Source organism: Tachysurus vachellii, chromosome 8 (assembly GCF_030014155.1).
Source record: "Tachysurus vachellii isolate PV-2020 chromosome 8, HZAU_Pvac_v1, whole genome shotgun sequence".
Taxonomy (NCBI): domain Eukaryota; kingdom Metazoa; phylum Chordata; class Actinopteri; order Siluriformes; family Bagridae; genus Tachysurus; species Tachysurus vachellii.
Window position 1 is genome coordinate 26,978,602 of NC_083467.1, and position 16,718 is coordinate 26,995,319.

The 16,718-nt window shown below is 41.2% G+C and overlaps 1 protein-coding gene across 1 annotated transcript in view; it reads left to right on the forward strand.

The window, feature by feature from the left end:
* pms1 (PMS1 homolog 1, mismatch repair system component) overlaps positions 1–16,718 on the forward strand; it is a 38,097-nt gene that overhangs the window by 8,568 nt on the left and 12,811 nt on the right. The window contains exons 6-9 of the mRNA XM_060877103.1: positions 3,816–3,932; positions 12,177–12,299; positions 14,123–14,275; positions 14,383–15,146. Coding sequence (XP_060733086.1) covers positions 3,816–3,932; positions 12,177–12,299; positions 14,123–14,275; positions 14,383–15,146 — 1,157 coding nt within the window. The remainder of the gene's footprint in view (positions 1–3,815; positions 3,933–12,176; positions 12,300–14,122; positions 14,276–14,382; positions 15,147–16,718) is intronic.

Consider the following 16,718-nt stretch of genomic DNA (forward strand, 5'->3'; position numbering starts at 1 on the left):
GGGACAATAAAAGTTTACCTTTACCTTTACCTTTACCCTTACTTTACCTTACTTTACCCTTACCTTACTTTACCTTACTTTACCCTTACCTTTACCTTACCTTACCTTACCTTTACCTTTACCTTTACCTTTACCCTTACCTTACCTTACCTTTACCTTTACCTTTACCTTACTTTACCCTTACCTTACCTTACCTTTACCTTTACCTTACTTTACCTTTACCTTTACCCTTACCTTACCTTACCTTACCTTACCTTTACCTTTACCTTACTTTACCTTTACCTTTACCTTTACCCTTACCTTACCTTACTTTACCTTTACCTTTACCCTTACCTTACTTTACCTTTACCTTTACCCTTACCTTACTTTACCTTTACCTTTACCCTTACCTTACTTTACCTTTACCTTACTTTACCTTTACCTTACTTTACCTTTACCCTTACCTTACCTTACTTTACCTTTACCCTTACCTTACTTTACCTTTACCCTTACCTTACCTTACCTTACCTTTACCCTTACCTTACCTTACCTTACCTTACCTTACCTTACCTTTACCCTTACCTTACCTTACCTTACCTTACTTTACCTTTACCTTTACCTTTACCTTTACCTTACTTTACCTTACTTTACCTTTACCTTACCTTACTTTACCCTTACCTTACCTTACTTTACCTTACCTTACCTTACCTTACCTTACCTTACCTTACCTTACCTTACCTTACCTTACTTTACCTTTACCCTTACCTTACCTTTACCCTTACCTTACCTTACCTTACCTTACCTTTACCTTTACCTTTACCTTACTTTACCTTACTTTACCTTTACCTTACCTTACTTTACCCTTACCTTACCTTACCTTACCTTACTTTACCTTATCTTACCTTACCTTACCTTACCTTACCTTACTTTACCTTTACCCTTACCTTACCTTACCTTACCTTACCTTACCTTACCTTACTTTACCTTTACCCTTACCTTACCTTTACCCTTACCTTACCTTACCTTTACCCTTACCTTACCTTACCTTACCTTACTTTACCTTACTTTACCTTTACCTTTACCTTTACAGTACCTCAATGCGGTAACACCGTGAGATAACGTGTGTTCTGCATGATTTTATGAAGAATTTGCATTAAAAAAAAGGTCATCGGTCTTTGTGACTCGTAACGAGCTTGAGGCACTAAAGAGATCTTTTTCGTCTCGTTAGCACGTTCCAGTTTTGTGAAACACCACGTGAAATCATCGTGTGATTTTAATAAAAACCAATCCTGACACTGTCTGGACTGTGCATCAGCCAGCCAAGCCTTTGGTTGTGCTAAATGACCAGTGCTGTTATAAAAACCCTCAATCTCTCCTCACGATCAAAGAATTGTGTGGTTTTCTTCTGGAACAAAATCAAGCCCATAATCATACAGTCGAAATCCGGATTAAGCGACCGACTCGTTTTTTTTTTTTTCGTTTTTTTTTCTTTGTTGTTGTTGTATTTGTTCTGTGTTCAAGCACCAATTCTGTAAACGATCCAGATTTCCTGTTACTGAGAAGAAGATGGAAATTTGATCCATCCGTCATGCGTTTTCAAGATTTTTGATTAGTGTAGGAACTAACTAAAATTGTTATGGATTGCTGTAGAAATATAACAATGATCGCGAACAGTTCATTCATTCAAAAAGTGAGCGATATTTTATTTCTATTTAGTCTAGCAATTTTCTTGCTGTAATAATGTGCGCGGCCACTTGGTGGCGACAAACGTCCACGAAAAGTCTCTGTTTGTCTCACCACAGCGCAGCAGCATGTAGGTTAATGAACGTTACTTACGAGCTGACGTAAACATTTACGTCACGGTAGCAGTTTGGAGGTAAAAGGATGTTTAAAAAGCCACGTGTTAAAGGCATTGTTGTTTTTTTTTACCTGTATGTTTATAACATTTTAGAAATAGAATTCAGAAAGGTGGGGGTCACGGTGGCTTAGTGGTTAGCACGTTCGCCTCACACCTCCAGGGTTGGGGGTTCGATTCCCGCCTCCACCTTGTGTGTGTGAAGTTTGCATTTTCTCCCTGTGCCTCGGGGGTTTCCTCCGGGTACTCCGGTTTCCTCCCCCAGTCCAAAGACATGCATGGTAGGTTGATTGGCATCTCTGGAAAATTGTCCGTAGCGTGTGAGTGCGTGAGTGAATGAGTGTGTGTGTGTGTGCCCTGTGATGGGTTGGCACTCCGTCCAGGGTGAATCCTGCCTTGATGCCCGATGACGCCTGAGATAGGCACAGGCTCCCCGTGACCCGAGGTAGTTCGGATAAGCGGTAGAAGATGAATGAGAGAGAGAGTGAGTGAGTGTTTATGGTCTAAGGAGCGAAATCCAGCCAGTCCTTTGGATTTGTAGAACAAATTTGCATAGAATTAGAAAATCTAAGGAAAACAAGACGGAACATCTAAATGTCGCTTATTTGTTGAATTTGCAGTCGCATGACGAGTGTGTACACAGAAAGCGAATGGTCTTAAAGCTTTCGCTCGTTAACGTCGGCACAGGATCAAAGACACAAGAGGAAGGATCGATCGATAAACATAAAAAAAATTGTATCCAGGATTTTATATCCGTCTGCAAAGCTGCTTTCTGACCCTTATTAAAAGCTGTAGAAATTAAAAGCTGTAGCATTTTGTTACGTTCCACCTGAAAATCTTTATTATAGAATTTAGATTTCATTAAAAAATTCATTTACATTTGATTTTTCCATTTATTTCTTTAAATAAGTTGTTCTTTAACCTGGGCGTTGTCCAAATTTAGCAGTGTGACCGCAAGATTAGCCACTAAGCCGACTCAAATAAGGCTATGGCTGAAGGCCTAAGGATGTCATCTAAGCCTAATGTAATGAGTGGTGTGAGGTTTACAGGTTTGACTTTAAGTGCAATAGCAGATTGCGTGTGATCAGTGTGACATGTGGCCGTGTTGCAGAGAGAAAGCTCTATATGAGGAGCAACATCTCAGGAGTTTATCCTTTTATTTATATATATATATATATATATATATATATATATATATATATATATATATATATTATTATTATTATTATTATTATTATTATTATTATTATTATTATTATTATTGTTATTATTATTATTATTATTATTATATTATAATGTATTATTTTTATGAACTCGATTTTATAGAGTCTGTAATGAGGAACGTTTATCGATTTCATGCGATAATGTCGAACCTCCAGCGGTGTCTCATATCACAAACTTCGCACTTCATGGAGTGTCGGGTTACGCGAGTTCTCTCGAAGCTGTTTACTAGAGCGATCCTTTTACACTTATCAAACTGTGTATTTCATAGCAGTGATGCGTGCTATGGACCGTATGCACCACAGAAATCAACACCTTGGATATATTTACTGGCTAGTGGAAGTACCAGTGACAGGCAAACACATGGGTGTGAAAATATGTGTCCATTTCTAATGTAACTGCACTCCTAATTACTGAAGTTAAAGTACAGAGTGATATTAAAGCCAGGTCATGTTCACTGCTTTCTCTGAGTAGTGTTTGCCATCGCCATGTTCAATTATTATTATATAAATCCTGCAGGCACAAAGGAAGAATTAGCCAAAGTTGGTAAAGAATGCAAGTGCAATAAGGCCCAAGCTGGGTTCAGCCACACAGCACAGTGCTTTTTATTCACAATTTCCTTTTGAGTCACTACCACAGACGACTACAGATCCTTTTTTTAAAAATAATTTGTTTGTATGTGTGAACACTTAGTCCTAAACGTGGTCTCATTTTAGGAAGGGAGAAAATAGCCTGACCCATTTTTACCGTGTTGTTTCAGGCCGTGATATGGCAGAAGTCCAAGGTATCAGATCACGGCGCGGCTCTCATGGCCGTGCTCGGATCCTCCACCGCCGCCAACCTGTTACCAGTCCGACATCACCACGAACAAGCAGAGGTCAGTGATGGAAAGATGATCATGCACAGTGAGAGTTCTAGGTTCAACAGCTCAACGTACGGTTATGTTTTATCAACCTAAAATGTTAGAAATGCCTGTAGTGAAGGTGGGTGGTGGGGATTTAAGACAATATGACTGCAGCCATGGAGCTCAAATCTATCCAGATAACATACGGTGCGGTAAAGTAGAAAATCGAAACGATTGCCTTGAATAATTCTTCAGACCGATCGGATATTGCGTGAGGATTGACTTCTCTTCAGTTCTCTGCTGCCTCCCTGCAGTTACTTCCTATACAGAGACAATGCAAAGAACCATAATGGAAGAAAAAAGGAATGAAGGAAGTTGTAGAGCTTGGTGGAGCTTCTGAAGAGTGCACATAGCTAGCATAGTTGCTTGCTTTGCTAATCTAACAATGAAGCTTGTATGAAGCAGAGTGTCATGAATAATTTATTTTTATTTCAACCATATATAGCTGACGCAGGGGTTTGTGGAGTCGTCTACAATGCTGTTGGCTTTGCGGATGCAGCATGTGTTATGAGTGTTATGTGTCATGGAGGGAAGAGAGATTCCAATGGTCTTCTCAGCTGCAGGGTCTTGAGATGGGGCAGTTCCCAAACCAGACAGTGATGCAACTGCTCAGGATGCTCTCGATGGTCCCTCTATAAAACGTGGTAAGGATAGGTGGAGGGAGATGTGATTTACTCAGCCTTCATAGGAAGTAGAGGCGCTGCTAGGCTTTTTTACTGATGGAGCTGGTGTTGAGTGTTAAGTTCTCCACCAGATGAACATCAAAGAATTTGGTGCTCTTGACGATCTCCACTGGAAGATCTGTTGATGTTCAGCAGTGAGTGGTCACTCTGTGCTCTCCTAAAGTCAACAACCATCTCTTTAGTTTTGTTGACGTTCAGATACAGATTGTTGGCTCTACACCAGGCAGTTAGCTGTTTCACCTCCTCTCTGTATGCTAACTTTTTGTCTTCTGTGAACTTGATTAGTGAACAGCAGTGGACTGAGCACACAGCCCTGAGGTGCTCCAGTGCTGGAGATGCTGTGCCCGATCCAGTTGCAGAGGGAGGTGTTCAGTCCCATCAGGATCAAATTCTCAGTCATGTGCTGAGGGATGATTGTTATATTTATTGTCCAGGTGGGTGAATGCCAGATAGAGGGTTGTGGCGATGGCATTATATGTGGAGCGATTTGGAGGATTAGCCGTCCTTGGGTTAGCTCTACATAAAGTCTCCTCACATCGGCCATGGTCAAACAGAGTACTTGGTCGTTGGGTGGGAGGGATGGACTTCCTTTGCCACTACATTGTTCTGCTTCTCAAACCAGCAAAGTCGTTTAGCATGTCTTGTAAGGAGGCATCACTGTCACAGGCAGGTTAAGTTGTCCTGTAGTTTGTGGTCGCCTGGATGCCCTGCCACATGTGCCGGTTGTGTCCAGGAATTGGCTGTGGATTCTCTGGGCATGTGCGCACTTTGCCTTTCTGATTTCTGAAGGTGTGATGTAGGCGATGTTGATGGAATCACCATTGGTTACAGCCACTCTGAACATGTTCCAAAACAGTCCTAAAGAGTAGTGGTGGCTCCTGCAGGCCAGGTATTCAACTGCTTCGGTACTGGTTTAGAGTCTGATGAGTGGCCTGTATGCTGGAATTAGCATCAACGGTTGTCTGAGTAGCCGAGGTGGTGGCAGGGCTTCGCACCGTACGTGCTGGGGATGTTTGTTAAAACAAGATTCTGCGTGTTTGCCCCTCTTGTTGCAAAGTCCACATGCTGATGGAATTTAGGGGCACTGATTTGAGATTTGCATGACTGAAATAAACAGTCTGTTGGGGTGAACATTTTGCAGATCGCCCATAGAATTCACATAGTACCAACTTAGCATTAGCACTGGGTGGAATGTACACTCCAACGATGAAAAACGTTGTGAATTCCTGCAGTAAATAAAATGGTCTGCATCTAACAGTCACAAAAACTCCACAGAGTTCATGCACCATTTCGTGATTATGTAAACTTATGCCACACATTGCGCAACATGTACATCAAACTTTAATACATTTTAAACAAAAGTCATCTGAATGGGGGGGCACGGCGGCTTAGTGTTTCGCACGTTCGACTCACACCTCCAGGGTTGGGGGTTTGATTCCCGCCTCCACCTTGTGTGTGTGGAGTTTGCATGTTCTCCCCGTGCCTCGGGGGTTTCCTCCGGGTACTCCGGTTTCCTCCCCCGGTCCAAAGACATGCATGGTAGGTTGATTGGCATCTCTGGTAAATTGTCCGTAGTGTGTGATTGTGTGAGTGAATGAGAGTGTGTGTGTGTGTGCCCTGTGATGGGTTGGCACTCCGTCCAGGGTGTATCCTGCCTTGATGCCCGATGACGCCTGAGATAGACACAGGCTCCCCGTGACCCGAGGTAGTTTGGATAAGCGGTAGAAAATGAGTGAGTGAGTGAGAGAGAGTGAGAGAGAGTCATCTGAATAAATCTTACTCTTGTGGACAAAAGGTTATACATTATGAATATTATTAATAAAAATGAAATAAAACCTGATGTCCCGGTGCGACTGCAGGGTCGGTCTTGCCATTCGAAACGGTTAATTGTGCTAAATAAATAATAAATAAATTCATCATATCGGTTAACCTGTATACAGGTGAGACTAACATCCCGTGTGGATATTTCTAAATTCTAAAGAAATGCTGACTTAAAAAGTAGTAGTTGAAAATGGTGCCATGACCCTCTGGATCTGTAGAAGGCTAAATATTTCGACTAAGATCGTTTGTTGTTTTAGGTTTCACAGACGTTCCTTATTTAATCCAAACTAACACTTGACATAAAGTAAGTTAAATTATTAAAGATTCCATTTTTAATATATATTAAATAACCCAGATAAATATATTAGGGTTTTTCACTTTTTTTTTTAAACCACTATTTATTATAGTTGTACAAACCTTTGCACCGGACTAGCTCGTAACATGCGTAAGGTGTTAACGGTAATTTTACTGTGTTATATTATCCCTGTACAGTCAGCATGGGGGGAAAAAAAAAAGCTGACTTCTCCAAACCAGCTTCCGAACCTCGTTCTCACCGTGGAGACGTTTCTAAAAAGCTCCAAATGAATAAACATTGGAGCCTTGACATGTCATGTTGTGCTGGATTTGACTTTAAAACATCGCTTGACTCCTGCTGGGCTGCAGAGCTCAGGGACTCACATAACACTTTCACTGAGAAGGGCTCTCCTCCTCTCCCTGGAGCGCTGTTTCTCTTCGCCTTGCCTGTGCATTCCTCACTGCTGATATTTCTTTCTTTCTTTTTGTATGACTAAGCATTCTGCCCAGGTTAGGCCCTCGAATGAAAAGTCCCTTGTGTTAAGCTTCTTTGTGGCTAGATTTTGGTCAAGCCACAGCTTTGGTCAGCCCTGTAAACTCTTTGGCTAGTCAGCTGGGAAAAATAGACATTCAGAAGAAAATAGATAACGACAACAACGTGAAAACAGGAAGACGGCAGAAATTTAACAAAACATTTACCTCAGAGTTGTTGGTCAATTTCTAAAAAAAACACACTGCTTACTGAAAAACGTGAACATTTTATCACAACTCTATGAGAATATGACGTGGTTTCGAATATTTTGTGATTTCTTATGTTTTGGGAATTTTGTAATTGTTTACCATTTAAATATTAAATATAGCATAAGAGCAAGTGTTGATGTTTCCCACAGACTTGTTTTGTTTCTTCTGTCAATCTGTATTTATAGGTAGCTAAATGCAGGGATAAATGCTTAGCTACCTAGAACGCTTAACTTAACTAGAGGATTTTACAAAATATCACATTTAGATGTACTCAGTATTTTATTAGCAATTTAAAGGGCAAATATTGATGTTCCCAGCAGCCTAGTCTTGTTTCGTTCGGTTATTCTGTCTTTACATTGTTTTTATAAAAATATTCAGCATCTGTATGCTAGCTAGCTACTTCATTGTCCTTGATCATTTTCAGCTATGTATTTTCCATTTGCCTAGAGTTTGTGTTCTTGAACTTTTTGTCGGTTAGCATTCCATGTTTCAACATTTTAATTCTGAGGTAAATGTTGATCTTTTTGAGGAAAAAATGTCATCAAGTTATGTTATATACATATCGTGGCTGTCGGGCGGAAACCTCGTATGTCCAAATTTGGTCAATTTCATATTTTTTCACATATCGATGCTATTGGTCAGTCCCCACGTGGGGACGTTATTTTTACAAGTTATTAACCAATCTAAAGTCTTGAAAATAGCTTGAGCGCAAATCTCATAACTCCATTGGACACTTCAACTGTCCACCTCTTCCTCACTCCGTGGGAGAGCTTCACGGCATATTTCTCCTCAAGAAGAGTCGCAACGAATCAACACGTCTTCTGAGGTAAATGTCTTCAAAACACTGGGCTCAAAGAAAAAAAATCTTGACCCCCGCTAGTTCTGGTGCTCATCTGAGGACAGGAATTTAGCGCAAGACAATCCACTGTAACGCGGACTAAACCCTGTGTACTGCAGATAAGGTACGGCGTTTTTTTAATTTCCTGAAAAATAACGGTTTTGGAGATACGAGGATTCCGCCCGACAGCGACGATATATTTATGACACCGTTTTCTTGTTTCTGGTGTCATTCTGTCTCTTGTTCTTAGTAGAAAGCTTTCCAGCTACATGCTAGCTAGCTAAATTATTAATTAGCTTATGTTCTTTTTCTAAGTCCTTTTTTTCTCTGTCTACGTCCAGCTATTTATCAGGAGCTGCATAGGAAAAAAAAAAACTAGAAAAATTTCAGGTATTGGAAAAGGCTTTGTGTGGAAATCAAGTTCATCGTAGTACACACACATCTCTGATTTGCAGTATGTGGCCTTAGATCATCTTCACCTATTGTTTCCCATTGTTTGCCGTATTTAATATTTGTAGGAATTTGTTCATTTTATGTGATTTTAGCCTTAGATTATTTTAACAGACTTGCTTTTTTCCATTTGCAAACTTTTAGTCCTAACTTGTTGAGGATTGTTGAACCCCTGGTTCTATGATCGCATTGTGTCCTGCATCACTTTGCAATAAAATGTTATGCACTGAATGTAGCAGCGCAGAACATCTGAAGAGCGCGTGTCAGAGGATCACAGCATGGCCAGGCTGGCGCAGAGCCGCTCTCCCTCTGTGCTGGCACCAATTACGCTTTCCCTGGGCAGCTCACGCAAAGAGCGGGCATTCGGTCACATGATCAGCTATGGAACATTCACATCGCATGTCATGCCAACGAACAACCAGCGTTCGGATCCCACCACCTGTTTACGACATCTTTTTGTTTTCCAGTCTCTTAAACACGCACATACTTTAATGTTTTTTCTCTGTGGTGCTTGAGCTCCAAGAGCAAGGTTTTTTTTTTTTTTTTTTTTTGCTCAGTCTCAGCAGGTGTAATCTGTTAAATGCCATTTCGCTCGCTGTTAATCCAACCTGACAGATGTGGAGCGTGGTTCCTCACCCATTCTTTTTATATATTGTTTTTGTTTTTTTGTTTGAAGGCCCTCCTTCAGATCAGTTCCTTACATAAGCCCTTGAACTTTTTCACCTCTGTTTCCTGTTGTGAGAGCTGCTGGTTGTTTTCAGTCAGCTTCATGAAGGGCAGGTCTTGCATTCTGGAGTGCGATGTCATGGTCATTTTTAATCTGGAACACGCTGACGTCAATCGGCGCAGTTGGCGAACGCATCTCTCTGCTCTGTTAGAGAGGAAGCTATTGTGAGTGGACACATGGTGCCCTACATTCTTATCATCACTGGCTTAATGAGTAAAAACTCCAAATGTACAACATTTTAACTATTTGGGCCTACACATCATGATGCAAAAAATGTTCTGTTCATGTATGAAGAAGCAAAATTAATGAAAAAAATTGAAATAATACCATCTGGTGTTCTGCCCAGAACTGAAGTGGTAGAAGTGGTAACTTTCATCATCAGTTAGTGCTTTAACTTAGTCAGGGTTGTGATGGTTCTAAACCCAATCCTAGTCATTTCTGGGAGCAAGCAGGAGAATCCGCCTCTAATCGGATGCTAGTCCATCACAGTGCACTAATGCACACACAGATTCACACATTCATTAAAATCTCGGTATCGGTATCTTACATCAATCCAAAGCATAGAAAAAGAGTTAAACGGTTAAAGGAAATCTCCACCCTGAAATCTATTCCATTTATTTATTTATTTGTTTGTTTATTTGTATCTGTGACGTGTTATCGAGTCGTGTCGGTGCTGATGTTGGTGACTGTTCAGATATTCTAAACATTACAGGGAATTGGATCTTAAAGTATGTCACAGCTGATCTCCAGTGCTTCGTGTCTCTGTCGGTCTTGTATATCGGCGGGTGATACGATAAAGACATGTCTGCGATACACGATATGTATCGGGGCGTATAAGTCTGAAAAAAAAAATCGGCAGAAAAAAAAATGCCGTTTCATATTCATACTCGGTGTTCAGGATGGCATCTCCGTACTGTGCATAAGAATAAAAAAAAGCGTTAAGGTTTGAGGAGACGTTGTGTGTTTGGAAATGAAACGATTTGCATGCAAATTTCAACGTTCAGACGTGTGTGAACGTGTACACGTCAGCACGCACCACTCTTGGGGTCTCTCTAATGTCCAGAATACAGTGAGAATTCCCACATGGCCTCTGAGAGTAACAGGTGTCTAACAGGTCAGGTGGATGGACCTTGTGCTGATGCTTCAGCGCTTTAATTGCTGCACCATATGTTCAGTTCCCTGTACACGAAAGCACTAGGAATTTCCTCTATGTGGCCCCTTGCTAAGCGTGTAGAGGAAAGAGCATGCAGGACAAGTCATGCTGCAAAAACCCCGAGTCCCTGACGAGGACGCGTCTTCGTTTGACATGTGTTATTTATAAGATGTTCTCGGAATCGGCATCCGTGTTACATGGAGAAAAACAAATTTATTATGTGATTTTCTTGATGCCTTCTTGAGCGTGTCTGTTTCAGCAATCTGTCATTATCCAAGAAAGAAGTGCACTCATCAGGCCGGACGCTGTGCCAAGAATGTAAGCAAATCCTTCCTAACCCCCTCGAGCCCCATCCACCTTATGAATGTGACACGTGCAGAGTGCAGCGAAGCGCTAGGGCGCTTCGTACGAGTCGTACGGCGGGGAAGGATGCCGTTCATAGCGGCTACTTGGCTTCGTTTCGAGTATCATTTGTACTGGAAGGGAAATACTTTCCTTAATGCCGGAACGGATATAGGAAAGTTTCAAATTCAGTATTTAACACAAAGAAAAAAGAAAGATTAATGATTATGATAAATCAGTAACAAGGTATTAGTACAAGACTTGCAGATTTTGTATTTTTTCCTCATTATTCTGACTTCTTATTCAGCTGATTCTTTAAACTGCTCCGGTCATGTCATTTTGAATGAGCCAGGTCATTCCTCCCCCCCCCCAAATCCACTGTCATTGTGCTGTTTCCCCAAAGGACAATAATTGAATTTCATAGCAGAGGACCTTTTTGTTGGCAGTGTGATCCACATCCTGTTATCCTGGAATAATAGTTTCCATTCAGTCTGCGAAGCTTCACGGACGGGTTCACCTGTGCTGCAGTAATTGTCAAAATGCTGTAACAGCAGCATGTACTTAACAAGGAGAATTCTCACAATAATAGTTTGTATAAGATGGCAATAATAAACGGCCTCTTGCTGGCCGACAGCTGCGTTTGTCAATTCGGAAGCATCCAAATTTAGGAGACATTTACAACCGGAGCTTGTTCGATACTTTTGCATGTATATACTGTGTTATTATTCCAAGTTCTTCTTTTCAACTGTAGATTGTAGGAGCTTGGCAAGAGTGCCTAGTTATGAGATGACAAATGCATTCTGACTGGACTGGGAAGTCCTAATTAGGCAGTCAGATGGGGGTCAGAGACTCAGCAGTGTGAATTTATGAGGAACAAAATTCTCATGCACTGACATTTTACAAGGATCATTCAGGTCAAGACTGAAGACACGTGGGTTTTGGACTGGGTTAAACGTATATTTAAACTATGAGCATTCTAGAAATTTACCAACACGTTGTGTCAATCAGGACAAAAAAATGGCCTGTGCACACAGGATGGTACAGGACTCAGCTTTTACTACAACCCATCTTTGTAAAATATCAGCACTCACTGACGTTTCCCATCACCGTTAAATGACCAAGTCCTTAGCCGAGCCCTGATTCCATCGTTCTTCTCATGTCTGAATAGATCAGCATCGAGGGATACTTCCCTAAGCCGAACTCCGATCTCGGTGCGACAAGCTCCAGTACTTCAGACAAGACGTTTATTTACGTGAACAATCGGCCTGTGAATCAGAAAGATATCCTGAAGGTAAGTTTATGTGTTTACTCTTAATCATATGTAATATCATGCGATGGTTCTGTGAAAGGTATTCGCAAGAACACTGCAGTTCTGTGGGCAGAAACACCTTGTTGATGAGAGAGGACAGAGGAGAACGGTAAGACTGGCAAGTAGGGGGATGCACTTATTCACAAGGATTTCAGAACAGCATAACGGATATTGCGTCATCGGGTAGGCGTGGCCTATTTGATAATCTAACCCTAACTCTAACCATAACCGTAGTTTTTGGTTGTTTATTTGCTTTCTAAAATAAATCTACCTGTATGACTGTTTTGTCCTTAGTAGTACGCTCTTTTTTTTTTTTTTTTTGAAAGAGGGCGTTTTTCCAAGACCTCCGGAAACACGCCCACTTTACGTCATGGTAACGAAACCCCTGGAATTTAGTGAATGCCGGCAAGTAGGCTACAGTAACTCAAATAAACACTTTTTACAACCGTGTTAAGAAGAAAAGCATCTCAAAATGAACACCATAAACAGCAGAAGACTACATTGGATACCACTCCTGTAAGCCAAGAAATAGAATCTGATGCTGCACAAAAACATAGATATTTGAAGGTTAGAAAAGACTAGGCAATGTTTTTTGCCTTGACAATTGGCCGATTGGATAACTGCATGAATCAGCAGGTACTGTATACAAGTTCCTCTAAAAGTGTCTGGTTAGTACAGTATAGCACAGAGAATCCTGATTATGTCGCTTTGTAGAAGCCAACATTCTGTTTTCCTATTTAAGCTTACACAAAAATTTATTAAGAGTAACTCCTCCTAGGACTTTCGAGCCACATGCACCAAATTCGGATATGTTGTAGACGCTGGTCTGAAGTTTATTGCTATTACTTTTCTCTAACGATCCGAGTACCGGTACTTCGGGGTACCGGGTCTCAAAATGGCCTTTTTTCCCATAGACTCCCATTATAAACTTTGGAGGTTTATAACTCTGCAAGCTTTCGAACTATCTTCACCAAACTCAGCCAGCTCCTTTAGGGTGATACTCTGAACAAACATTTAAATTGGTGTACTGACTGGCCTTTTGGTTGTCCAGCAGTCCCGCCCCCAAAATATGCAAAATCAAAAAACTTTTTACAACATGGACATGTGACATATCAAAACACTCAGAACAATGAGGGGAACTTCCTCAGGAGTATTTGGATGATGTCACATGCTTGTCTCCACTTGCCTCCAAATGTTTTGGCACCCTAGCTTTCTGTCCACTTGCTTCCAAAAGTAACACTAACCCTTATGTCCACTTGCTTCCAAAAAGCACCATCCTTTGCGAATACTTGCATCGTCAAAGCCAACATCAAAGTTTGTCTGTTGACAGCCAACAGTCAAAGCCAAAAGCCAAAGTTTGTCGCGACGAACTTTACAAATCTAGTTTATATTGAAGTTACTTTCGGATCGTCGGTACAATCCCAAATTTGATACATGGTGAAGTTTTGTTGATGTTTTATATCCCACTGTGTCCTAAACCATATTACATAACATCTTTATCAGGTTTTAGAGAAACCAACCCGTGTGTACTGTTGCTGTATAAGATAAGATAAACCTGCTCACGCTTACGCTATACAGTACATGTACAGAGCATTGTACAGAGATATAGGTTTTAGATTGAGTTACAATCATATCCGCCCCACCAACCGTATCAGTCTTTTCTTACCATTGAGGGACACTTTCCTAAGCTGACAGGTTCCAGTACCACAGACAAGAACAAACACTCTAAAGAGGAATCGATCTCGAATCAGGTTTTATATGTTGCAAACTTTCTAACCTGAAGTTTTACCTGTTTTATTCTTTAGCTTGTAAAGCAGTACTATGCTAATTCAGCTCATTCGAATAACGAATCAGCCAGCCGCCGCTTCCCTATTCTGATGCTGAACATCACTGTCCCTGCCTCGAGTGTGGATGTTAATCTGACACCTGACAAGTTGCAGGTGATGCTGCAGAACAAGGTAAAAAACACACGCCGTTCACGTTCGTTGCATCAGGTTGCTTTCGAAAGTCATTCCACAAACAAATATGATGCTTTTTATTGGTCACACTGTTTTTTCCCCCTCAGGATGCTGTGCTTTTAGCAGTAGAATCTGTACTGATCTCCTTGTATGGTTCTTATTCTGTTGGGAATGACAACCATGTGACAGAAGAACAGACAGAAGAACAGTCTTCTTCTGGGGTGGAAATTAAGAAGGAACTCAACAAAGCGGCCGAAAAAGCCGCGCCGCAGCCTAGCGCAGATTCTCCGTCTGTGGTTTTAGAAAAGGCTACCGCGAAAACCAAAGAAAAGGACAGCGATACATCCTTACCAGGTACTGCTAACACAAGCTCGTCTTCCACATCAGAGGACTGGATAATCAACACAAGCTTGAGTGATTCATCTTTTGCTGAGAGCGTAGTGTTGAATTCTACAGTCAACTCAGATGACAAACGTGAGCAAACTCTTGTACAAGTGGACGAGGAGATCTCAGCAGAGAACTGGGCCATGGGAAAGGCTTTCACAGATCCCATCACTGGAGAATGCATTGAACCTGTGAAGCTTCTTCAACCCGAAGCTCAAAAAGATGGCGAACTCGCCCAAGATATCAAAGCTAAGAGTAGCAGCCCGTGCAGGAAACCCACAAATGTCATTGTGGAAAAAATGGCCAAATTAACTGCCTACGACCTGATCAGCAGCCACTCCGTGCGTCAGCCGCTTTCTGCCTTCGCACTGTTTGAGCAAGACACCAGATCATCCATCCTGCTGGAGAAGCCACAGGCCAGTCTGCAGGATGTCACTGCTGCTGTAAAAGAGAGATGGGAAAGCCTCGGGGAGGAAGAAAGAAAGAAGTAAGTTTCCAGATTTCACTCCCAAAGCTGCATTTTCCACTTGTTGTGATTCACTCTCTTGGTTTAGGGAGGGGAAAAAAGGGAGGGAGACGGAATAGACTTGCCACTTGCAAGGATAAAATATGGTGTGGAAAGTCTGCTTGATTTGTTCAGGTTGCTGTCCAAAGCAAGAGGATTGATATGAACTACATTTACATTTTCCAGACAACTGCATTTGATTACTTGAATCACTGGTCAATAATGTTTTCCGCCGTAAAAGAGGTATTCAGGATTCTAGAGAATGCCGAGGTGTATTTTAAACACCGACGGAATCTCACGTAAGACAGCGTACGTGTAGTTGTGGTTTATTCCATTTAAGTGAAAATGTATATGAAATGAAAGATGATTATTATTTCATGTATTCATTATTTCAGTGTTACTCATTGTGCGGCTCGCGAGCCTCCTGCGGCTCGCCAAGCTTTAATATGCGGCTCGCATGGCAGTAAATAATACGATGATAGGATCATGTGGTTAAAATGTATTTTTCATTTAAATAACATTAAAAACAATCAGGGAAGCATAGAAAAACTAATGTGCTCTATTACAAATAATAATATTTATTTATATATATTATTTGACTCGTCACTGACACTGACGTTCTGCGCAATAGCCAATTTCTGGCGGCCTGCCAGAAGCTAGTTTGTGTTTCATGCTAGTTAACAACTTGTGTTTACTGTACACACACGGACTAAAAAATGGATCGATTTCTTATCAAACAATCCCGCGCACAAAATGAACAGCAACAAAGCAATGTGACAGTGACAAAAGAGGTAACTGATGGGGAGCATGCGTCATCCGCAACTCGAGTAATTATTGTATTGCAATATTGTACATTGTATTTAAGCAGATAAGATATTTAAGACTGAATAACTTGGCATACTTTGCGGTGAAAGTGGCTCTCCTATTGACTTTGTCCTATCAGTGTGGCTCACATGAAAAAAATAGTGAAGACCGCTGCATTATTTAAAGGGATACACTAGCACATTGACTCCCTGGAGTTTTCCCACATTGCATCCACTGTTTGAAAAGATCCTCTGCCTTCCCTGGTCAAGATAAGGAGGTTTCTGACAACGAATGAATGTTTCATGGCATTTGCATGAACTCTTAATTCAGAAGCATAAGACTGTCAAGCACAAAGTCCATAAGAATATTAGTTAAACATCAATTTTGAAAGTCTCCCAAAGAATCTTGATCGTAGTTCAAGTTCAGGTTCGAGTTTCTTTATTTGTCATTTCGCTACATGTTGAGACATGCGGTGGAACGAGATGTCGTGTCTCACGGGTCAAACGGTACAACGTCCATACAGACATTAAACATCAAAAAAACAACACGAAGCACAAAACAAAGCAATACGATTTAAATACACAAAAAAATACACTCAAGCAATAAATATAAGTATGAAGACTCTAGGGGGGCACGGCTTAGTGGTTAGTATGTTCGCCTCACACCTCCAGGGTCGGGGTTCAATTCCCACCTCCACCTTGTGTGTGTGGAGTTTGCATGTTCTCCCCGTGCCTCGGGGGTTTCCTCCGG